Source organism: Oncorhynchus kisutch, linkage group LG11, assembly GCF_002021735.2.
Source record: "Oncorhynchus kisutch isolate 150728-3 linkage group LG11, Okis_V2, whole genome shotgun sequence".
Taxonomy (NCBI): Eukaryota; Metazoa; Chordata; class Actinopteri; order Salmoniformes; family Salmonidae; genus Oncorhynchus; species Oncorhynchus kisutch.
Genome location: NC_034184.2, coordinates 3,769,066 through 3,795,620, shown reverse-complemented (window position 1 = coordinate 3,795,620; position 26,555 = coordinate 3,769,066). Strand labels below are relative to the sequence as shown.

Sequence of the window (26,555 nt, the reverse complement as noted above, 5' to 3'; positions counted from 1 at the left end):
CAGCGGGAGCGTTGGTGAGCCCAAATGGCATGAACAGATATTCATAATGTCCACTGGCCGTGTTGAAAGCTGTCTTCCACTTTTCTCCTCGCGTATCTGAATATGATGACAGGCATTCCGAAAGTCAGACTTGGAAAAGATGGTGGCACCCTGGAGAGGTTTGAAAGCAGAGGAGAGGCAGGGGGTAATGATTTTTAATCGTGATGTCATGGAGGCCCCAGTAGTCGATGTATGGACGCAGGGTCTTGTCCTTCTTTTCCACAAAGAAAAACCCTGCACCGGCAGGAGATACAGAAGGAAGAATGCTCCCAGCAGCCAGAGAGTCCTCAATGTACTCCTCCATGCCTTGGTCTTGGGGCCGGATAGGGAATATAGCCGACCTCGAGGCAGTGTGGTGCCCGGGAGGAGGTCAATGGCACAATCGTTGGGACGATGCGGAGGAAGAGAGGTAGCAACAGCCTTGTTGAATATATTGTTGAGATCATGGTATTCTGTGGGAACAGTAGAGAAATCCAAGGATTTACTTAAACCCAGAGGAGGACATCTCGGCGGCGGCTGCACCTCTTTAAGGCAGTGGGAGTGACAGAACGGGCTCCAACCCAGGTTTGAACCCATGGTCCAGTCAATAACGGTATTGTGCTTTTGGAGCCAAGAAAATCCCATCACAACAGGGACATGAGGGGATTCGATGAGGAGAAGCTGTATAGACTCAATGTGACTTCCAGATACCCGCAGATTAATGGGAACTGTGCTGTGAATAGTAAGTCTTCCAATGGAATGGTCGTCCAGTGCCCTAGCGTCCATGGTAATGGAGAGGAGTTGAGTGGGGATACCTAGTTCCGATACCAGGGTAGCGTCCATAAAACTCTCATCTGCCCCAGAGTCAATGAGCACACAGAGGGATTTAGACTGTTCTCCCTACATCGGGATCATCACAAAAAAGGGAGTAAAGGTAATGGGAACTAGAGAATTCCCAGTCGGGCTCACCTGTGTACTCGTGCCTACTAATGAGTCAGATCTCTTTACTGGGCAGGTGGCTATGTAATGTCCCGCAGAACCACAATACAGACAACAGTTGGAGCTCAGCCTACGTGAACATTCCCTATGTGATAATCTAGCTCTGCCCAGTTGTATAGGCTCCAGTGTGTCCGACTCACCTGCCGCCAATGATTCTCGAGAAAACTCGGGTGACTTCGGATCTTCTCGGAAATGCAGCCTTCAGTGATTTCCGGATTCCTTCGGAGGTGAGCAAGCAGCAACGGATGAACGAGTGTGACCAAAACCCGAACTCCTACTACGTAGTACATCACACTACGGGAGTTCTGATGTCATTTCAGTAGTTTTCGGGCCGCCTCTCTCCTGGGCACTGGAGAATCGAACACCTTCCTCACCTCCGCCATGAAATCTTCCAGATTATAGCAAATCTCCCAAACAGTTGCTCCAAAACAGCCGTATAGTTGCTCCCAAACAGCCGTAGCCCAGGAGAGCGCTGTTCCAGACATTAGCATAATAAGACACGCTTTCTTCAACCGATCTGAAAGGATGGCTGTAGCTCAAAAATAAGGTAGCACTGGAAAAGAAACGCCTGGCAGGTTCCAGGATCCTCAGCATATCGCTCCAGAGGTGGTAAGCGGGGTTTTCAGGGAGCCGGGGTAGACTGAACACACCCATCTCTGGTAGGTGGGTTACTGAGTGGATGGGAGGTCTCAGACATGGTATGCTGCCTGTGAGATAATTCACGGAACTGCTCCATTAACTGGGGGTGGCATTTCGCCAGAGATTGGAACCTTTCCATAAGATTCTGAAGTGGCTCCTCATGTTTTTTAATGGTGGCTCCCTGCAGGGAGACAGCGTGACTGAGCTGTCTGATTCTGCTGGGTCAGTCATGGCCAGTTCGTACTATAACGACACAGGCGAGAACCAGATGCAGACACAGGAGGCAGATGGATAGAGTCTCTGATATTTATTGAACAACGAGGGGCAGGCAAGAGGAAGGTCCAGGACGTGCAAGAGTTCATAACTAGGTCAGAGTCCAAACAGTAGAGGGCGGCAGGCAGGCTCGAGGTCAGGGGCAGGCAGAATGGTCAGGCAGGCGGGCTCAATGTCAGGTCAGGCAAAAGGTCAGACCCGGGAGGACTAGAAAAGAGACACTCGGAAAAACAGGCGCTTGGAAAAAACGTTGGTTGACTTGGCAAGACAACACGAACTGGCAACAGCCAACAATATTAACTACTATATTGACACTATTGACTCTATAGACTCTGTTGACTACATTGACCATATTTACCAAATTTACCATACTGACTCTACTGACTCTATTGAAAATATTAACTCTATTGACAAAATTAACTATATTTACTATATTGAAAACCTGAGACAAATCCAACCAGGAAGTGGGAAATCTGAGGTTTGTAGTTTCATTTAAGTGATTGCCTATCCAATATGCTGTGTCTATGGGGCCAGATTGCACTTCCCAAGGCTTCCAGCAGATGTCAACAGTCTTTAGAAAGTTGTTTGAGGCTTCTATTGTGGAAGAGGGTTGAATAAGAGCTGTTTCAACAAGTGGACTAGGCTGTGGCCAATCAGTTGCTTACTGTGCGGTCACGTGGGCGCGCCGTTCGTTCTTTTTCCTCTGTAATGAATACGCTATTGTCCGGTTGGAATATTATTGAAGATTTATTATAAAAAGACCCTAAGGATTGATTTTAAACATCGTTTGACATGTTTCTACAAACTGTAATGGAACTCTTTTGACTTTTCGCCTGGATTTTGCGTTCGCGCATCGTACCTTTGGAATAGTGAACTGAATACGCGAGCAAAAGGGAGGTATTTGGACATAAATATGGATGTAATCGAACAAAATTAAAATTTCTTGTGGAAGTGGGAGTCCTGGGAGTGCCTTTCGATGAAGATCAGCAAAGGTAAGTGAAGATTTATAATGCTATTTATGACTTTTGTTGACTCCACAACTTGGCGGGTAACTGTATGGCTTGCTTTTGTATGGCTATTGTGCTTTTGTCGTAAAGCTTTTTAAAAATCTGACACAACAGTTGCATTAAGAACAAGTGTATCTTTAATTCTATGTAAAACATGTATCTTTCATCAAAGTTTATCATGAGTATTTCCGTTATTTGATGTGGCTCTCTGCAATTTCTCCGGATGTTTTGGAGGCATTTCTGAACATGGCGCCAATGTAAACTGAGGTTTTTGGATATAAATATGAACTTGATCGAACAAAACATACATGTATTGTGTACATTGAGTCCTGGGAGTGTCATCTGATGAAGATCATAATTTTATCTATATTTCTGCTTTTTGTGACACCTCTCTTTGGTTGGAAAATGGTTAAATGCTTTCTGTGACTAGTTGCTGACCTAACATAATGATATGTTCTGTTTTCGCCGAAAGGCATTTTTGAAATTGGACACTGTGGTTGGATTAACGAGAAGTGTATCTTTAAAATGGTGTAAAATACTTGTATGGTTGAGGAATTTTAATTATGAGATTTCTGTTGTTTTGAATTTGGCGCCCTGCAATTTCACTGGCTGTTGGCAAGGTGGGACGCTAGCATCCCGAACGATCCCAGAGAGGTTTGTAACTCTATTGACAATATCAACACTTTTTACTATATTGACTCTATTGACTATATTGTTTATATTGACCCTAGTGACTCTATAAACCCTATTTACAGTATTGACAATATTGACTCTATTGTCTATATTGACCCTATTGACTCTATTAACTATTTTTAATCTATTGACTATATAGACCTTATTGACTCTAGTGACCGTATTGACTGTATTGACTCTATTTACTTTATTGACTCTATTGAGTCTATTAAATATACTAAGTCAATTGACTATATTGACTCTATTGAATACATTGTCTATATTGACCATTTTTGACTATATTGACCCTATTGGCTATTTTGACTCTATTGACCCTGTTGACCGATTTGACCATATAGACTCTACTGACAATGTTGACTATGTTGACCCTATTGACTCTATTTATATTGTTTATATTGACACTATTGACTCGATTGACTCTATTGAGTATATTGACTATACTGACTCTACTGACTGTTTTGACCCTATTTACTGTATTGACACTTTTGACTCTATGGACCTTATTGACTATATTGTCTATATTGACCCTATTGACTATATTGACAACATTGACAATATTGACTCTATTGGCTATATTGTCTATATTGACAATTTTGACACTATTTGTACTTCCGGCGCCGACAGAGATGGCCGCCTCGCTTCGCGTTCCTAGGAAACTATGCACTTTTTTGTTTTTTTACGTGTTATTTCTTACATTGGTACCCCAGGTTATCTTAGGTTTCATTACATACAGTCGAGAAGAACTACTGAATATAAGAGCAGCGTCAACTCACCATCAGTACGACCAAGAATATGACTTTCGCGAAGCGGATCCTGTGTTCTGCCTTTCACCCAGGACAACGTAATGGATCCCAGGCGGCGACCCAAAAAAATGACTTCGTAAAAGAGGGAAACGAAACGGTCTTCTGGTCAGACTCTGGAGACGGGCACATCGTGCACCACTCCCTAGCATTCTTCTCGCCAATGTCCAGTCTCTTGACAACAAGGTTGATGAAATCCGAGCAAGGGTAGCATTCCAGAGGGACATCAGAGACTGTAACGTTCTTTGCTTCACGGAAACATGGCTCACTGGAGAGACGCTATCGGAGGCGGTGCAGCCAGCTGGTTTCTCCACAAATCGCGCCGACAGAAACAAACATCTTTCTGGTAAGAAGAGGGGCGGGGGCGTATGCTTTATGGTTAACGAGACGTGGTGTGGTCACAACAACATATAGGAACTTCTGTTCACCTGATTTAGAATTCCTCACAATCAAATGTCGACCGCATTATCTACCAAGGGAATTCTCTTAGATTATAATCACAGACATATATATTCCCACCCAAGCAGACACATTGCATCAAAGCTGGGACCGAGAGACTGAAAAACAGCTTCTATCTCAAGGCCATCAGGCTGTTAAACAGTCACCACTAATATTGAGTGGCTGCTGCCAACACACTGACTCAACTCCAGCCACTTTAATAATGGGAATTGATGTAAAATATATCACAATGATACTTAATATCATGTTTACATACCCTACATTATTCATCTCATATGTCTACGTATATACTGTACTCTATATCATCTACTGCATCTTTATGTAATACATGGTTCACTAGCCACTTTGAACTATGCCACTTTGTTTACATACTCATCTCATATGTATATACTGTACTCGATACCATCTACTGCATCTTGCCTATGCCGCTCTCTACCATCACTCATTCATATATCTTTATGTACATATTCTTTATCCCTTTACACTTGTGTGTATAAGGTAGTAGTTTTGGAATTGTTAGTTAGATTACTCGTTGGTTATTACTGCATTGCCGGAACTAGAAGCACAAGCATTTCGCTACACTCGCATTAACATCTGCTAACCATGTGTATGTGACAAATAAAATTCGATTTGATTTGACTCTATTGACTGTAGTGAATATATTGCCTCTATTGACTCTATTAACTCTATTGACTCTATTTACTCTATTGTCTATATTGACTATTTTGACACAATTGACAATATTGCCCCTATTGAATCTATTGACCCTATAGACTCTACTGACAATGTTGACTATATTGACCCTATTAAACTCTATTTACATTGTTTATATTGACACATTTGACTCTATTGAGTATGTTGACTATACTGACTCTATTGACTCTACTGATTGTATTGACCCTATTTACTGTATTGACACTTTTGACCCTATGGACCCTATTGACTAAATTTACCCTATAGACTCTATTGAGTATATTGCCTATACTGACCCTATTGACTCTACTGATTGTATTGACCCTATTTACTGTATTGACACTTGGATCTATTGACTATAATGACTATATTAACTCAACTGAATATATTGACTCTATTGACTATATTGACCTTATTGACCCTATTTACTGTATTGACACTATTGACCTTATTGTCTATATTGACCCTATTGACCCTATTAACTATTTTGACTATATTGACTCGATTGACGATATTGACTATATTGACTATATTGACTCTATTGAGTATATTGACTATACTGACCCTATTGACTGTATTGACACTATTGACTATATTAAATATATTAAGTCTATTGACTATTTTGACACTATTGACTATATTGACACTATTGACTATATTAACTCTATTGACTCTATTAACTATATTGACACTATTGACTCAATTGACCCTGTTGACTCTATTTACTAAATTGACTATATTGGCTATATTGACTCCATTTGCAACAGGCTACGTCTGTATTATGTGTTTGATTTATAATTATTCTACTATAATGATTTATATGTGCATCTGTTGTCTGTCAGTTTGTTTTGTAAATATTGTTATTGCCTGGACTATTGGTCATAGTGATTTCGATTGTCCACTATTCATGTATAAGCCTAGCTGTGCAGACACCTCATTCTTTCCACATGGTGGAGACTTACACCCAAAAAAATTTACAGACAATTTGCACTTCAAATGTAAATGTGGTGCATTCCCAGCAGAAATAAATGCAACAGTGAAGGGTGTTCAAGCAAACCTCAGTGGTATGTGGTTGCAAACGTTGCATGACATGTTTATTTATTTATTTATTTAACCTTTATTTAACCAGGTAGGCAAGTTGAGAACAAATTCTCATTTACAATTGCGACCTGGCCAAGATAAAGCAAAGCAGTTCGACAGATACAACGACACAGAGTTACACATGGAGTAAAACAAACATACAGTCAATAATACAGTTTAAACAAGTCTATATACAATGTGAGCAAATGAGGTGAGATAAGGGAGGTAAAGGCAAAAAAGGTCATCGTGGCAAATTAAATACAATATAGCAAGTAAAACACTGGAATGGTAGTTTTGCAATGGAAGAATGTGCAAAGTAGAAATAAAAATAATGGGGTGCAAAGGAGCAAAATAAATAAATAAATGAAATACAGTTGGGAAAGAAGTAGTTGTTTGGGCTAAATTATAGGTGGGCTATGTACAGGTGCAGTAATCAGTAATCTGCAGTAAGCTTCTCTGACAGCTGGTGCTTAAAGCTAGTGAGGGAGATAAGTGTTTCCAGTTTCAGAGATTTTTGTAGTTCGTTCCAGTCATTGGCAGCAGAGAACTGGAAGGAGAGGCGGCCAAAGAAAGAATTGGTTTTGAGGGTGACTAGAGAGATATACCTGCTGGAGCGTGTGCTACAGGTGGGAGATGCTATGGTGACCAGCGAGCTGAGATAAGGGGGGACTTTACCTAGCAGGGTCTTGTAGATGACATGGAGCCAGTGGGTTTGGCGACGAGTATGAAGCGAGGGCCAGCCAACGAGAGCGTACAGGTCGCAATGGTGAGTAGTATATGGGGCTTTGGTGACAAAACGGATTGCACTGTGATAGACTGCATCCAATTTGTTGAGTAGGGTATTGGAGGCTATTTTGTAAATGACATCGCCAAAGTCGAGGATTGGTAGGATGGTCAGTTTTACAAGGGTATGTTTGGCAGCATGAGTGAAGGATGCTTTGTTGCGAAATAGGAAGCCAATTCTAGATTTTACTTTGGATTGGAGATGTTTGATATGGGTCTGGAAGGAGAGTTTACAGTCTAACCAGACACCTAAGTATTTGTAGTTGTCCACGTATTCTAAGTCAGAGCCGTCCAGAGTAGTGATGTTGGACAGGCGGGTAGGTGCAGGTAGTGATCGGTTGATGTATGCTATCTATCTATCTATCTATCTATCTATCTATCTATCTATCTATCTATCTATCTATCTATCTATCTATCTATCTATCTATACACGCACTGCTCTTCTTGTGTCAAGGTCGATAAATTAGACGTTATATATAGGCCACACAACCGGGATGCACTGTCGGGATCAAACATACTTAAATTTTTTGCTCAATAAAAATGTAGATATGTTGGCTATCTTCATATTTTATGGGTTATTAATCTGGTCGCAAAAAATATAAAAAATCCTATGACTAACAAAATGATAAACAAGTGTGTATTATTGTCATTCAAAGCCTATTACCCTATGATCATAATCATCGGCTACGATATGGTTTATTGTTTTGGAAAACAGATACATGTCTTACATTATTAGAGCTATCGGTGTAATTCAGGTGCGACAGTCAGTGTTGTGGCTAGTATAAGATAATCATCTGTTGCAAATACCAGACATACCTAACCACCCCAATGATCCACCCCTTTTCCATGTCTTTGACGCAATAGCCCCCTGCTTGTAAGAGTAATAACCTTGCTACTCGGTGGATAGACCTATCAAACACAGCAATGAGCCTCCCCGATATGTTTCCGAAAAGACAATGATGTAATCAGTAGGCCTACTCCAGCACATCATATCCCTGTATCTGTCACTTGAGCCCTTGGATGCGTCTCTGTCCTGACAGCCTGGTCGACTCGCCTACACTGACAGTTGTGTTGCACTCCCCCATCTGGCATAGACAAGACGCAGCGCGCCTCAGAGAAAGAAACTGACGTGTTTTGCGCATTTCCTGCACCAGTGTTTAGACGGTCGGATGAGAAAAGGGAGGTGTGCAGGAAACCAAAAACAGCAACGGCGAGAAAACAGCCTGGGAGTTTAAGGAGCAAACTGAAACCAAGTACAGCAACGGCAAGAAAACCGTCTGGGAGTATAAGGAGCGAACAGAAACCAAGAAAACCACAACAGAGTCGACCTGCAACTATACACTGCATGAGCAATTCACAAGTCGGGTAGCCGGTTTGGGAAACATCCCAAATGCTCGGCGAGGAGGCAGCAGTCTCTTCCAACGGCGTAATACGAGTGTTTCCAAAGCATAGTGGAGTTGCCGAGGATAGTTTTGATAGATTTTGCTCTGTCGTGTTGCGGTTTGGGTAGGCTGTTGACATTCCAACTGCTGCATAGTCGTATTTTTCCTTCATATAAGCTTCTCAAGAAGTGTATTTATTCTATTCAGACGAAAGGTTTTGTCTGGTTGAACGCCAAATGTGGATTATCATTGGGAAAACTAAGACTGTTAGAGAGCAAAAACGAGACAATTTACTCTCACTAGACTGTTTCGGGAGGACTGATTTGCATCCGATTGGCAGTCTATGTGTGTACTAGAGTGAGACGGGACAGCATTTCCCCGTTACATTTAAGTCTCAACCCCATTCAAACCGTGGTCTTCATTAAGGATTCAAACAACACATAAAACTAGGACAAATGATTTATGACCAGTTGAAGTGTTTGGGTTAAAGGAATTTATTGTAAACAACCACTCTTCTTCCAAGTCCTATTGAGGAGGATTACATCACCGCCATGGTGGTTTTCAATGGGTTATTGAAGATCAGGATTTGTGAGGCGTTGGACTTGAAACCGACAGCTTGGTCTCTCAGACATGCGGTTGGCCCAAAGACCCAGACTTTTCTCTTAGACACATACATTGCACTAAACGTGGATGACTCGCGTGTGGGCCAAACTTCCACCAAACAGAAAACCAACAGCCCTGCGTGGAACGACGAGTTCGTTACGGAGGTGCATAACGGAAGGAAAATCGAACTGTCGGTGTTTCACGACGCGCCAATTGGATATGATGATTTCGTGGCCAACTGCATCATACAGTTCGAAGATATATTGCAGAATGGCAGTAAGCACTACGAGGAATGGGTATGCTTTGGCCCCTTATTATTTGGTGTTCCTTGCTCATAATGCCTTTTACCAACTTGTTTTCATCTCACTCTCAGCATCCTCATGCCCTTACGATTAGACTAAATTATTATACAACGTTTTATTACTATTTTGCAAAACAGTCTAGGCCTTGAATTAATGTTCCTTTATCATTAACATCACCATCACGAAAGCCCCCGGCTGGCATACATCCACCATTGGTTTCACCTGTATCAAGCCAGGATCTGATAGATCTATGCGCAAATAACCCCGTTGCGTAGGAACGGTGGAGAGGAGGGTGCTTACAAGCCTGTCATAAATATTCCTATCAGCTGCGATGTAGGCAGCCTGCATTCTGAGAAAAGCAACATGTTTCCATGTCAAAGCAAGAGTGAGTTCAAATCCGATGTGGGATGGGAAGGCCAGGCAGGTAGGCCTGTAAGGCTGCGTTTACACAGGCAGAGCAATTTTGATCACACACACAAATTGGTGTTCTGATAATGGCATTCCGAACACGTCATGCATCTACATTTACATGTGTCCACCATATCCACATTTTGTATGTTCCCGTGTTCCCGCGCTATATTCAAATGCCAGTATGCATTCTGCAAACGGTGGAATAGGCAACGTATGATAGAAAATAACACAAGAACTGATGGTAGTTGCTAACTACTGTAGCTAACTAGTCAGCTGGCCTATGTAGCTAGCTAGCAAGCAAAGCTAAATGTATTGCAAACGGGTTAGCATAACTCTCGTTTTTCTAAATATTAGTTAGCTGACTAACATTTATGAGGCCAGCAAACACTTTCCTCTCACGCTAGAAACGTATTTCCTCCAACTTTATAATGAGAAGGTGCCTCGGTCTCAAAACCCACGTTCTCTGGAGACTTGAGGGAGGAGTGCTGATGACGTCACCCGCAGCATGGCTTTCGGTAGCCTGATTGCATCCAGACCGAGGAGAAATCCGCACACAATGTAACGCAGACCATCTCCTGATGTGGTCAGCCAGATCTTAACACAATCAGACCACAAAGCGACTTGTGTGCGTCTAGACCCGTCATTTCAATGGCAAATTCATATTCTGAATGCAGAAGTTGTATGTAAGTGTCAATGACTTGAGAGCACTATTGCTGAGCCTGTGACAACTTGCAATTGATTTGTCATTTGCATATGTCTTGGAAACCATGATGCCCTTGAGATGTAATTCTAATGGGGACAAAGGTCCACATACAGAGAAGTCTTTCACAACCGTCCAGATAAATACTGGAATCATGAGGTTGCCTTAGGGCCATATGCTCTCTTTTATAAGATAGGCAGCTGCAGACTCATTTGAGAAGACATGCAGCACATGATTACACCTAATGAAGGGTCATGAACATGTGGTGCCGACAGACTGTTTTTCAAAATCTACAATCGTCCACCAAATTAGATGATCAATGCTATGTCCAACACATCTTCAATAAACGCTGACATGTTGTTTGGATTATGATGAGACAGATCATGTGACATAGATAATGTTATACCTTATGATAGTCTGTGAGTACGGTTACATGCACACAATAATATGATTACTGTGAATAGTCCGCTTAATATAATAGTTTGATTTAAACATTTACATGCTTTATTCCCTAATAATCCTGTTTACATGGACACATCTGAAATCAGGCTACCCGATGGGACTTTAATAAATGCAGAAAATCGCCAATCAAAATAAACGTTCTACCACAGCGACCAGTGACCATGTTATTTTTTGATGCCTATTTGATTCTGAGTATGGACATATACAGTTTGTATGTGAAAACAATTTCTAAGATATCATTACTTTCAGTTTTTCAGAACTGACTTTACTCGCGCAAAAGACTGAAGGACACTTGCTCTGCTGGTGATAGCACATGCGCAGATCAAATATAGTGCTGTGACTCTTATTAAGGCATTTACACAACCTAATAACTTTGGGCTCATCTGTTTCAATCAGCCTATGCTTACTTCGATTATGACTTTACACCGATTAAGATAAGTAGAGTATGGTGTTTACATGACTAAAGCCTTACTCAGCCTATTGCCATAATCAGGTTAATATTGCATTATTAGTGTGCATGTTAACATACTCTGTGTGAAGAAGGATATAGGTATTTTACCTTTGAATTCCAGTCATGAAAACAATAGGCTGTTTTCCTTGGCCTACTTCCCTTCAACATAGGCACACCTTCCTCAAGGTTTTCACTACAGGAGAGTGGGTTAGATTGAAGTTCCCTAAAGGGAAGTAGGCCATGGTTTGTGGACATCTACATATCCTTACAGGTTCTGGCCCCAAGGACATCCAAATATCAGCATCTTTTCTGACTACATCACTTCACATACACTGCCCAACATAAAATAAACATAATACATCCACTAAAACATAGTTCATAAATATGTCATTACAGTATGAGATTGAACTGTATCTGTTCCGGTACCAGATTACCACATCCAAAACTCCAGAGCTGTTCATATTAGGCCATGATAACAATGCTGATTATAAAATCATAGACAGGAACAAACAAAAAAATGATATTAATAATGTAGATACTCCTCATCACTGATAATCAGTGGTGAGATGGATAACATGGACATCTTATAATAAAGGGTAAGTTCACAATAATACTGGGACTATTCATTGTCTTGAAGGCAATTCTGTTCCTCAGTATGCCACTAAAGCAAAGGCTATTATGACACTTTCCCTGTGAGGGAGGAACATTTTCATAAATACTGGGTGGCTTTATTCCTCTTATGAGTAGTTCTGTTCTCTTGGCCTCAGCGTGTGCTCTGTTCTCCTGGCCTCGGCATGGCAGATGGATAGGTGCGCTCTGTTCTCCTGGCCTCGGCATGGCAGATGGATAGGTGTGCTCTGTTCTCCTGGCCTTGGCATGGCAGGTGGATAGATAGGTGTGCTCTGTTATCCTGGCCCTGCCATGGCAGGTGGATAGATAGGTGTGCTCTGTTATCCTGGCCTTGCCATGGCAGGTGGATAGATAGGTGTGCTCTGTTATCCTGGCCTTGTCATGGCAGGTGGATAGATAGGTGTGCTCTGTTATCCTGGCTTGGCAGGTGGATAGATAGGTGTTCTCTGTTATCCTGGCTTGGCAGGTGGATAGATAGGTGTTCTCTGTTATCCTGGCCTTGGCGTGGCAGGTGGATAGATAGGTGTGCTCTGTTATCCTGGCCTTGGCATGGCAGGTGGATAGATAGGTGTGCTCTGTTATCCTGGCCTTGCCATGGCAGGTGGATAGATAGGTGTGCTCTGTTATCCTGGCCTTGGCATGGCAGGTGGATAGATAGGTGTGCTCTGTTATTCTGGCCTTGGCGTGGCAGGTGGATAGATAGGTGTGCTCTGTGATCCTGGCCTGTGCTCTTCTGACAGACAGCTTTCACATACAGTACATTCTGAAGAGGAATACACAGGATACACATGGTACACAGTACAATGAAATGCTGACATACAGGTTCACTCTCGACAGTGTGTCTGAGATAGGCGGGAGCTTGGATTAGTGATTAGACTCTATCAGGTCCATTGTGGGGTGGAGGAGAAGGTATACAGCTCGTTGACGGTCCGGGGAAGCTCAGGGCAATAGGGTTTCTGTCTGTTTGACTTGTCGGGCTGGGAATGTTCTGTGCTGATGTTGATGGATCAGGCTCTGTCATCGCCTTGCATGTCTCAGGAGGGTGTGCTTGGTTCATAGCTCTACAGACGATCTGTTCTCGGCTGGCTGGACTGGGCTGAAGGAGTTCTGTCCTTAGCTTACCCTCCCTCTCATTTTCACTTCTAGGTAGTTTGGAGATCGCATCCCTGGGAGCAAAATGTCAGTTTAGGGGTGTTGGTAAGTGCTAAGCATTGTATATGTATTCCAGATGGAGAGACTGTTGTCCTGCTCTGACCTAAACAGCATTGCTCTCTGTGTCCTTTCCTTCCATCTTTCCTTTCTCCTTGTGTCCTTTCTTTCCATCTCCCCATGCTCTCTGTGTCCTTTCCTTCCATCTTTCCTTTCTCCTTGTGTCCTTTCTTTCCATCTCCACATGCTCTCTGTGTCCTTTCCTTTCATCTCTCCTTTCTCCTTGTGTCCTTTCTTTCCATCTCCACATGCTCTCTGTGTCCTTTCCTTTCATCTCTCCTTGCTCCTTGTGTCCTTTCTTTCCATCTCTCCTTGTGTCCTTTCCTTCCATCTCTCCTTGCTCGTTGTTTATGTGCAGCTCCTCATAGGTGGGCCCCATGATTAATGTCCAAAATGCAAGGCATGTTGCCTAATTTAGAAGGCTTGCCAACGATTACTCCTCGAAGAACCTGTCTGAACTTGTACCCTGGTAGGAACGTGTAGACATGCACTCTAAGATGCACAGGTGTATGCATGCACAGGTGTATGCATGCACAGACATAGTACTCTCACACACTCACACACACACACACACACACAAAACAAAACAAAAAATATTGGAGGGATACACATGCTGACTCAAACATTTCCGTCACAATAGCTGTATCTTTCATGGTTCATTTTGTTCATGTTTTGTTCAGAATGTCTGTCTTTTGACAATGGGCCTTGTGAGTTTCTGTGACTGTTAGAACTTGTTAATTAGGAAGCTTGAGCAGGAGTTGGTATAGTATGGCTTTGATTGTAGACTATCCAAGACAATGAGAAGTGTATTTGAGCTAATACATTCCATACCGTTTTAGTCAACAGTAGGTGTGTAAAACATCTTCATTTGCTTTCAGTCAAGGCAGTCAGTCCAGCAGAGTTGGTAATAGGGAGAGTGAAGCGTGAGATTGTCCGGCTGTGTAAACTTCAGTGGCTGAGTGTTATGAGGGTCGGGTGAAACAGTATGTGTCAGCCTGGGCAGGCCTCTTTGTCTGGGCCCCTCCTGTGTCTGCCTTATCCTCAGTCAGCAGCTGCATCTATCCCCCTCCTGTCTCTATGCTAGCCACAGGCTCCGTAGCCTCTCTCTACCTCTCTCCCCCTCCTATCTCATTGCTATCCACAGGCTTCGTAGCCTCTCTCTGCCTCTCTCCCCCTCCTGTCTCTATGCTAGCCACAGGCTTCGTGGCCTTTCTCTGCCTCTCTCCCCCTCCTGTCTCTATGCTAGCCACAGGCTTCGTGGCCTTTCTCTGCCTCTCTCCCCCTCCTGTCTCTATGCTAGCCACAGGCTTCGTAGCCTCTCTCTGCCTCTCTCCCCCTCCTGTCTCTATGCTAGCCACAGGCTTCGTAGCCTCTCTCTGCCTCCCCCCCCTCCTGTCTCTATGCTAGCCACAGGCTTCGTAGCCTCTCTCTGCCTCTCTCCCCCTCCTGTCTCATTGCTATCCACAGGCTTCGTAGCCCCCCCCCCCTCTCCTGTCTCTATGCTAGCCCAGACTTCGTAGCCTCTCTCTGCCTCTCTCCCCCTACTGTCTCATTGCTATCCCCAGACTTCGTAGCCTCTCTCCCCCTCCTGTCTCATTGCTATCCCCAGGCTTCGTAGCCTTTCTCCCCCTCCTGTCTCATTGCTAGCCCCAGGCTTCGTAGTCTCTCTCCCCATCCTGTCTCGTTGCTAGCCCCAGGCTTCGTAGCCTCTCTCCCCCTCCTGTCTCATTGCTAGCCCCAGGCTTCGTAGCCTCTTTCCCCCTCCTGTCTCATTGCTAGCCCCAGGCTTTCTAGCCTCTCTCCCCCTCCTGTCTCATTGCTAGCCCCAGGCTTTCTAGCCTCTTTCCCCCTCCTGTCTCATTGCTAGCCCCAGGCTTCGTAGCCTCTCTCCCCCTCCTGTCTCATTGCTAGCCCCAGGCTCCGTAGCCTCTTTCCCCCTCCTGTCTCATTGCTAGCCCCAGGCTTTCATGCCTCTCACCCCCTCCTGTCTCATTGCTATCCCCAGGCTTCGTAGCCTCTCTCCCCCTCCTGTCTCATTGCTAGCCCCAGGCTTCGTAGCCTCTTTCCCCCTCCTGTCTCATTGCTAGCCTCATTCTTCGTAGCCTCTCTCCCCCTCCTGTCTCATTGCTAGCCCCAGGCTTTCTAGCCTCTCTCCCCCTCCTGTCTCATTGCTAGCCCCAGGCTTCGTAGCCTCTCTCCCCCTCCTGTCTCATTGCTAGCCCCATTGAATTGGACTTAACTCCAGTGTGAATGTGTTTGTGTGACAGAGCGTGAAAGAGCGGCAGAGGCAGAAACGGAGAGTGAGCATGTGTGATGGAGTAAGAGAGAGTGTGAGAGCCAGGGGGAGACCTCTCTCTGAACCTCTGGTGGGGTTCCATTCTTACTTGAGTATAGTAGAGGAGAACTAGGAGGCCACATCGTGTTTGATGGTCTTGTAACACCATACGTTATTTTTATAAACCCTAGAAAATGGGAACAGTTATTTTTTTCTGCATCGTGAACAATAAAGTTGCTTAAATCTGAACTGGCTGATTATGGAGCCAGGCTGTTTTTAGAAATGATCAACAAAGTAAACAAACCTGTCTGAAACTGTTGGCCCAATTGTGTGGTGCCGACTCAGTCAGGTACATAAAATGTGGGTGTGCCGGTGTACTTGTATGTGTGACCACACTTTTGAGTGTTGAACGTGTTCCCTAGAAAAGCTCCATGCCCTATAGGTAGGACAGGCACAAACTGCCCGAACTAGCAGTGCCCTACTTCTTCTTCTACTACTCCTTCAGCTACTACTATTTCACCTACTTCTTCTTCATCTACTATTTCAGCTTGTTAGATATTACTGCACTGTCAGAACTAGAAGCACAAGCATTTCGCTACACTTGCATTAACATCTGCTAACCATGTGTACGTTACCAATACATTTTGATTTGATTTGATTTTTACTACTCATTCAACGACTACTTCTTCATTTACTATTTCTTCATCTACTACTCATTCAACGACTACTTCTTCATTTACTATTTCTTCATCTACTACTCATTCAACGACTACTTCTTCATTTACAATGTCTTAATCTACTACTTCTTCAACTACTACTCCTTCACCTACTATTTATTCATCTACTACTCCTTCACCTACTACTTCTTCAACTACTACTTCTTCAACTACTACTACTTCTTCATATACTACTTAATCCGCTACTACCTCATCAACTACTACTTCTTCACCTACTACTACCTATTCATCTTCTACTTCTTCATGTACTACTTAATCCACTAGTACTTCATCAACTACTACTTTTTGATCTAATACTTAATCTACTACTTCTTTGTGTACTACTTCTCCATCTACTACTTTATAACCTACTACTTCTTCATCTATTACTTCATTATCTACTACTTCTTACGATACTACTTCATAATCTACTACTTCATATACTACTACTTCATAACCTACTACTTCTTTGTGTACTACTTAATCCTCTACTACTTCTTCAGCTACTACTTTATAATCTACTACTTCTTCATCTACTACTTTATTATCTACTACTTCTTCATCTACTACTTCATAAACTACTACTTATTCATCTACTACTTCATAACTACTACTTCTTCAGCTACTACTTTGTGTACTACTTCTTAATCTACTACTTCATCAGCTATTACTCCTTAATCTTTTACATCATAATCTACTACTTCTTGATCTACTACTTTATAATCTACTACTTCTTCATGTACTACTTTATAATCTACTACTTCTTCATCTACTACTTCATAACCTACTACTTATTCATCTACTACTTCATAACTACTACTTCTTCAGCTACTACTTTGTGTACTACTTCTTAATCTACTACTTCATCAGCTATTACTCCTTAATCTTTTACATCATTATCTACTACTTCTTGATCTACTACTTCTTCATCTATTACTTCATTATCTACTACCTCATAAAATACTACTTCACAATCTACTACTTCATAACCTACTACTTCTTTGTGTACTACTTAATCCACTACTACTTCTTCAGCTACTACTTTATAATCTACTACTTCTTCAGCTACTACTTCATAAACTACTACTTCATCTCTACTACTTCATAACTACTACTTCTTCCTCTACTACTTCTTCATCTACTATTTCTTTGTGTACTACTTCTTAATCTACTACTTCATCAGATACTACCTCTTAATCTTTTACATCATAATCTACTACTTCTTGATCGACTACTTTATAATCTATGACTTCTTCATCTATTACTTTATAATCTACTACTTCATAACCTACTACTTCTTCAGCTACTACTTCTTCCTCTATTACCTCCTTAGCATTTTTGTTGCCTTACAATCTGGAATTAAAATAGATTTTTGGGGGGTTTGTATCTTTCGATTTAAAATCAAATCAAATCAAAGTTTATTTGTCACGTGCGCTGAATACAACAGGTGTAGTAGACCTTACAGTGAAATGCTTACTTACAGGCTCTAACCAACAGTGCAAAATGGTATTAGGTGAACAATATGTAAGTAAACAAATAAAAACAACAGTAAAAAAGAAAAATAACAGTAGCGAGGCTATATACAGTAGCGAGGCTATATACAGTAGTGAGACTATAACAGTAGCGAGGCTATATACAGTAGTGAGACTATAACAGTAGCGAGGCTATATACAGTAGCAAGGCTATATACAGTAGTGAGACTATAACAGTAGCGAGGCTATATACAGTAGCGAGGCTATATACAGTAGTGAGACTATAACAGTAGCGAGGCTATATACAGTAGTGAGGCTATATACAGTAGTGAGACTATAACAGTAGCGAGGCTATATACAGTAGTGAGACTATAACAGTAGCGAGGCTATATACAGCAGTGAGACTATAACAGTAGCGAGGCTATATACAGTAGTGAGACTATAACAGTAGCGAGGCTATATACAGTAGTGAGGCTATATACAGCAGTGAGACTATAACAGTAGCGAGGCTATATACAGTAGTGAGACTATAACAGTAGCGAGGCTATATACAGTAGTGAGGCTATATACAGCAGTGAGACTATAACAGTAGCGAGGCTATATACAGTAGTGAGGCTATATACAGCAGTGAGACTATAACAGTAGCGAGGCTATATACAGTAGTGAGACTATAACAGTAGCGAGGCTATATACAGTAGTGAGGCTATATACAGCAGTGAGACTATAACAGTAGCGAGGCTATATACAGCAGTGAGACTATAACAGTAGCGAGGCTATATACAGTAGTGAGACTATAACAGTAGCGAGGCTATATACAGTAGCGAGGCTATATACAGCAGTGAGACTATAACAGTAGCGAGGCTATATACAGCAGTGAGACTATAACAGTAGCGAGGCTATATACAGTAGTGAGACTATAACAGTAGTGAGGCTATATACAGTAGTGAGGCTATATACAGCAGTGAGACTATAACAGTAGCGAGGCTATATACAGCAGTGAGACTATAACAGTAGCGAGGCTATATACAGTAGTGAGACTATAACAGTAGCGAGGCTATATACAGTAGCGAGGCTATATACAGCAGTGAGACTATAACAGTAGCGAGGCTATATACAGCAGTGAGACTATAACAGTAGCGAGGCTATATACAGTAGCGAGGCTATATACAGCAGTGAGACTATAACAGTAGCGAGGCTATATACAGCAGTGAGACTATAACAGTAGCGAGGCTATATACAGTAGTGAGACTATAACAGTAGCGAGGCTATATACAGTAGTGAGGCTATATACAGCAGTGAGACTATAACAGTAGCGAGGCTATATACAGCAGTGAGACTATAACAGTAGCGAGGCTATATACAGTAGTGAGACTATAACAGTAGCGAGGCTATATACAGTAGCAAGGCTACATACAGTAGTGAGACTATAACAGTAGCGAGGCTATATACAGTAGTGAGACTATAACAGTAGCGAGGCTATATACAGTAGTGAGACTATAACAGTAGCAAGGCTATATACAGTAGTGAGACTATAACAGTAGCAAGGCTATATACAGTAGGTAGACTATAACAGTAGCGAGGCTATATACAGTAGTGAGACTATAACAGTAGCGAGGCTATATACAGTAGCGAGACTATATACAGTAGCGAGGCTATATACAGTAGTGAGACTATAACAGTAGCGAGGCTATATACAGTAGCGAGACTATATACAGTAGCTAGGCTATATACAGTAGCGAGACTATATACAGTAGCGAGGCTATATACAGTAGTGAGACTATAACAGTAGCGAGGCTATATACAGTAGCGAGACTATATACAGTAGCGAGGCTATATACAGTAGCGAGACTATATACAGTAGTGAGGCTATATACAGTAGTGAGGCTATATACAGTAGGTAGACTAACAGTAGCGAGGCTATATACAGTAGTGAGGCTATATACAGTAGAGAGACTATATACAGTAGCGAGGCTATATACAGTAGCGAGACTATATACAGTAGTGAGGCTATATACAGTAGTGAGGCTATATACAGACCGGTTAGTCGGGCTGATTGAGGTAGTTGGTACATGTAGATACGGTTACAGTATCTATGCATACATGATAAACAGACAGTAGCAGTAGCGTAAAGAGGGGCTGGTGGGTGGCGGGACACAGTGCAAATAGCCCGGTTAGCCAATGTGCAGGGGCACTGTTTGGTCGGGCCAATTGAGGTAGTATGTACATTAATGTATAGTTAAAGTGATTATGCATATATGATAAACAGATCTTATTTAGGGGCTTCATAGCAAAGGGGGTGAATACATATACATGCACAACTTTTCCCTTTTTTTTCCATTTCACTTCACCAATTTGGACTTGTTTGCTTATGTCCATTACATGAAATCCAAATAAATATCAATTTAAATGAAAGGTTGTAATGCAACAAAATAGTTGTTACGGCTTTCTAATTGTGAAGGAGAGTCGGACCAAACTGCAGCGTGTCGATTGCGATCCATGTTTATATAAACAAACGTAAACACGACTAAACACGAACACTACAAAACAATAAACGAAACAAAAACCGAAAACAGCCTATACTTGTGTGACCTAACATCGAACAAGGACATCAAGACACTCAGGACAGATAGGACAATCACCCACGAAATACAAAGTGAAGCTCAGGCTACCTAAATACAACGAGAATCACCTGACTCAGATTGAGAACTGCCTCAGGCAGCCAAGCCTATACAAGACACACCCCTAATCAACCACAAATCCCAATGCCTACAAAAACCCCAATAGGACAATACAATAACCCCATGTCACACCCTGGCCTGAACAAATAATAAAGATAAACACAAAATACTTTGACCAGGGCGTGACAGAACCCCCCCCCCCCTAACTCCCGAACGCACCTCAAAACAATAGGGAGGGTCCGGGTGGGCGTCTGTCCATGGTGGCGGCTCAGGCGCGGGACGAGGACCCCACTCAGTCAACGTCTTAATCCCCTCTCCCTTCGTCCCTGGATAGTCCACCCTCTCCGCCGACCATGGCCTAGTAGTCCTTACCCAGAAACCCACTGGACTGAGGAGCAGATCGGGACTGAAGGACAGCTCGGGACTGAGGGGAAGCTCGGGAGTGAGAGAAAGCTCAGGAGTGAGAGAATGCTCAGGAGTGAGAGAAAGCTCAGGAGTGAGAGGAAGCTCAGGAGTGAGAGGAAGCTCAGGAGTGAGAGGAAGCTCAGGAGTGAGAGGAAGCTCAGGCAGGTAGGTAGATCTACCAGATCCTGGCTGGTTGGCAGATCCTGGCCGACTGGCGGATCCTGGCCGACTGGCAGATCTGGAAGAGTCTGGCTGACTGGCAGATCTGGAAGAGTCTGGTTGACTGGCAGATCTGGAAGAGTCTGGTTGACTGGCAGATCTGGAAGAGTCTGGTTGACTCTTCAGTGAGGTGAGGATCTCTGAATGATCCAATGTTGAGTGAGGATCTCTGAATGATCCAATGTTGACCTAAATGACTAATTATGATAAATACAATCCACCTGTGTGTAATCAAGTCTCCGTATAAATGCACCTGCACTGTGATAGTCTCAGAGGTCCGTTAAAAGCGCAGAGAGCATCATGAAGAACAAGGAACACACCAGGCAGGTCCGAGATACTGTTGTGAAGAAGTTTAAAGCCGGATTTGGATACAAAAAGATTTCCCAAGCTTTAAACATCCCAAGGAGCACTGTGCAAGTGATAATATTGAAATGGAAGGAGAATCAGACCACTGCAAATCTACCAAGACCTGGCCGTCCCTCTAAACGTTCAGCTCATACAAGGAGAAGACTGATCAGAGATGCAGCCAAGAGGCCCATGATCACTCTGGATGAACTGCAGAGATCTACAACTGAGGTGGGAGACTCTGTCCATAGGACAACAATCAGTCGTATATTGCACAAATCTGACCTTTATGGAAGAGTGGCAAGAAGAAAGCCATTTCTTAAAGATATCCATAAAAAGTGTTGTTTAAAGTTTGCCACAAGCCACCTGGGAGACACACCAAACATGTGGAAGAAGGTGCTCTGGTCAGATGAAACCAAAATTGAACTTTTTGGCAACAATGCAAAACGTTATGTTTGGCGTAAAAGCAACACAGCTCATCACTCTGAACACACCATCCCCACTGTCAAACATGGTGGTGGCAGCATCATGGTTTGGGCCTGCTTTTCTTCAGCAGGGACAGGGAAGATGGTTAAAATTGATGGGAAGATGGATGGAGCCAAATACAGGACCATTCTGGAAGAAAACCTGATGGAGTCTGCAAAAGACCTGAGACTGGGACGGAGATTTGTCTTCCAACAAGACAATGATCCAAAACATAAAGCAAAATCTACAATGGAATGGTTCAAAAATAAACATATCCAGGTGTTAGAATGGCCAAGTCAAAGTCCAGACCTGAATCCAATCGAGAATCTGTGGAAAGAACTGAAAACTGCTGTTCACAAATGCTCTCCATCCAACCTCATTGAGCTCGAGCTGGTTTGCAAGGAGGAATGGGAAAAAATTTCAGTCTCTCGATATGCAAAACTGATAGAGACATACCCCAAGCGACAGCTGTAATCGCAGCAAAAGGTGGCGCTACAAAGTATTAACTTAAGGGGGCTGAATAATTTTGCACGCCCAATTTTTCAGTTTTTGATTTGTTAAAAAAGTTTGAAATATCCAATAAATGTCGTTCCACTTCATGATGGTGTCCCACTTGTTGTTGATTCTTCACAAAAAATACAGTTTTATATCTTTATGTTTGAAGCCTGAAATGTGGCAAAAAGTCGCAAAGTTCAAGGGGGCCGAATACTTTCGCAAGGCACTGTACATATATGTTTTTGCAGCTGAATATGATAGATAATGTCAAAAGCTGCACTGAAGTCTAACAAGACAGCCCCCACAATCATTTTATCATAAATTTCTCTCAGCCTATCATCAGTCATTTGTGTAAGTGCTGTGCTTGTTGAGTGTTCTTCTCTATAAGTGTGCTGAAAGTCTGTTGTCAATTAGTTTACTGTGAAAAAGTATTGTATCTGGTCAAAAAACATTTCCAGAAGTTTACTAAGGGTTGGTAACAGGCTGATTGGTCGGGGTGTTGGAATGACTTTAGCTTCCCTCCAGGCCTGAGGGCACACACTTTCTAGTAGGCTTAAATTGAAGATGTGGCAAATAGGAGGGCCTATTTCGTCCACTATTATCCTCAGTAATTTTCCATCCAGATTGACAGACCCTGGAGGCTTGTCATTGTTGATAGACAACAATCATTTTAGCACCTCTTCCACACTGACTTTACAGAATTTAAATGTACAATTCTTGTCTTTCATAATTTGGTCTTATATACTTAGTGTCAGCATTTGTTGCTGGCAGTTCACCCCTAAATTTGCTTGTTTTGCCAATGAAAAAGTCATAAAAGTAGTTGGCAATATCAGAGGACTTTGTGATGAATGAGCCATCTGATTCAATGAATGATGGAGATGAGTTGGCTTTTTTTCCCAAAATTGTATTTAAAGTGCCTCAAAGCTTTTTACTGTTATTCTTTATATAATTGATCTTTGCTTCATAGTATATTTGATTTTTATTTAGTCACATGATTTCTTCATTTGCCATACCTTTTGCCTCCGCCCTCTCATTCATACAAGTTTTCAATGCCTCATCAAGGGGATATACGTTTTTACAGTCATTTTCTTAATGGTTGTGTGCTTATTATTAACTAGAATAAATAGTTTCATAAATATGTCCAGTGCAGCTTCTGGTTGCTGCTCATTACACACCACAGACCAGCAAATATTCTTTACATCATCAACATATGAATCACTACAAAACTTCTTATATGACCTCTTATACACTATATTAAACCCAGCCTTTGGAACTTTGGTTTACCTAGATATGCCTTTTATATTGTGATCAATGCCTCCTATGGATTTGGATCCTGCTTTAAAGCAAATTTCTGCAGCATTAGTAAAGATGTGATCAATACATGTTGATGATTTCATTCCTGTGCTGTTTGTAAATATCCTGGTTGGTTGACTGACAACCTGAATCAGGTTGCAGGCACTGGTTACAGTTTGAAGTTTTTCCTGAGTGGGCAGCTTGATGTGATCCAGTCAATATTTAAATCACCCAGAAAATATACTTTTTTGTTGATATCACATAGAATATCAAACATTTCACACATATTATCCAGATACTGACTGTTAGCACTTGGTGGTCTATAGCAGCTTTCCACAAGAATGGGCTTTAGGTGAGGCAGCTGAACCTGTAGCCATATTACTTCAACAGTATTTAACATGATATCGTCTCGAAGCTTTACAGGAATGTGGATCTGAATATAAACGGCAACACCTCCACCACTGGCATTTCTGTATTTTCTGTAGATGTTATAACCATGTATTGCCACCACTGTATCATCAAAGGTATCTACGTCAGTTTCATTGATTGTCAGAAATGAGTGTCATCTGTTACAAGCAAGTTATTGACTTCATGGACCTTGTTTCTTAGGCTACATATGTTAATTTTCGCTGTTTGTTGCTTGATTGTTTTAATGCTTTAATGGGACGCTTATCAGAAGTAGACTTACTCATGTTATTTACATTGGAGCTGATAGTGCAAGGTGCAGGGTGAGCTGCACAAAGTGTTGTTCCTACTAGGCCACACCGCCTCAGTGCTAGCATACTCTTGTTCATAGTAGGGTAATGTAACATGGTAGGGTAACACTACTCACTGGTCCAAACCCGTTTTAGCTATTCAGTACATTTTCAGTGATTGAGGTAAGGTCAACATATTCCACTGCAGTGCTTGGTGTGGTGCTAGTTCAATTTATAGTGTGGTGTGAACGGGTGTGAACAGGTTGTTGATGGGAGCTGTATGTTACAGCTGAATGTCTGAAGTGACGGGACCCTTTCTGGTCGTTGACCCTGTTTCCCAGTGGGACGCTGTAGAGGAGCGGACAGCAGTGTCCTCTCTGTGGCCAGGAGGAAACAGGCTGGGGGCTGCGTCTAAAAATACCAGCGGTGCGTTTGAGTCACACTGTAGGCTCCATCCACTTCCTGTTTTCATTCTCCAAGTTTACTTCCCAGAGAGAAAGAGAGGGTCGGGAGAGAGAGAAGTGGGAAGGGGTAGGGAGATCGAGAAGAGAGACAGACAGCTATATATTTTGCTTGTGTATTATTCTCCTCTTCAAAACCCTGGTGACACTAGATGACTCTCAAAAGATGACTCTCAATTTGGCAATATTATGACAGTCAAAAAAAGCTGCTGCCTGTCTCTTTCTACCCTAACGTACTCTGACACTACATTTCAGACAGAATAGCATACTGCCCGTCTCTTTCTACCCTAACGTACTCTGACACTACATTTCAGACAGAATAGCATACTGCCCGTCTCTTTCTACCCTAACATACTCTGACACTACATTTCAGACAGAATAGCATACAGAGAGAGATGCATAGAGATAGAAAATCCTTTTACATTAACTGAATGGAACTTTTTATGAGATAGATTTTTTTCTAAACAACAACAGAGACCTACTGATTTCATATCACACAGCACACCTGATAGTTTATCCAGTTTTCGATGACATTTTCCCAGGGGAATGTTTTGGCTCCTAAAAGTGCTTACATGGACGTTACTGGAGCAGGGAAGCTGCTCTGTTTTTCCCTGGCATGATTTGTTAAGTTCCATTCGTTAGATAACATAGTCGTAGCTCCCATTCATTAGATAACATAGTCATACCTCCCATTCCGTAGGTGACATAGTCGTAGCTCCCATTTTTTAGGTGACATATTCGTAGCTCCCATTCCTTAGGTGACATAGTCGTAGCTCCCATTCCTTAGGTGACATAGTCGTAGCTCCCATTCCTTAGGTGACATATTCGTAGCTCCCAGTCCTTAGGTGACATAGTCATAGCTTCCATTCCTTAGGTGACATAGTCATAGCTCCCATTCCTTAGGTGACATAGTCGTAGCTCCCATTCCTTAGGTGACATATTCGTAGCTCCCAGTCCTTAGGTGACATAGTCATAGCTCCCATTCCTTAGATAACATAGTCGTAGCTCCCATTCGTTAGATAATAGTTCTAGCTCCCATTTGTTAGATAGTAGTCGTAGCTCCGATCTCTTAGACAACATAGTCGTACCTTCCATTCCTTAGATAGCATAGTCGTAGCTCCCATTCATTAGACAACATAGTTGTAGTTCCCATTCGTTGGATAACGTAGTCGTAGCTCTCATTTGTTAGATAACATAGTCGTAGCTCCCATTCCTTAGACAACATAGTCGTAGCTCCCATTCCTTAGACAACATAGTCGTAGCTCCCATTCCTTAGACAACATAGTTGTAGTTCCCATTCCTTAGACAACATAGTCATAGCTCAGATCTCTTAGATAACATAGTCGTAGCTCCCATTCCTTAGACAGCATAGTCGTAGCTCCCATTCCTTAGACAACATAGTCGTAGCTCCCATTCCTTAGACAACATAGTCGTAGCTCCCA

General features: G+C 42.3%; 1 protein-coding gene across 1 annotated transcript in view; it reads left to right on the top strand.

The window, feature by feature from the left end:
* Positions 1–8,444: 8,444 nt before the first annotated feature.
* The window catches only part of LOC109898971 (protein kinase C epsilon type), a 219,592-nt gene continuing 201,481 nt past the window's right edge, over positions 8,445–26,555 (top strand). The window contains exon 1 of the mRNA XM_031835198.1: positions 8,445–9,725. Within this exon, the coding sequence (XP_031691058.1) occupies positions 9,378–9,725 (348 nt within the window). The 5' untranslated portion in view covers positions 8,445–9,377. The remainder of the gene's footprint in view (positions 9,726–26,555) is intronic.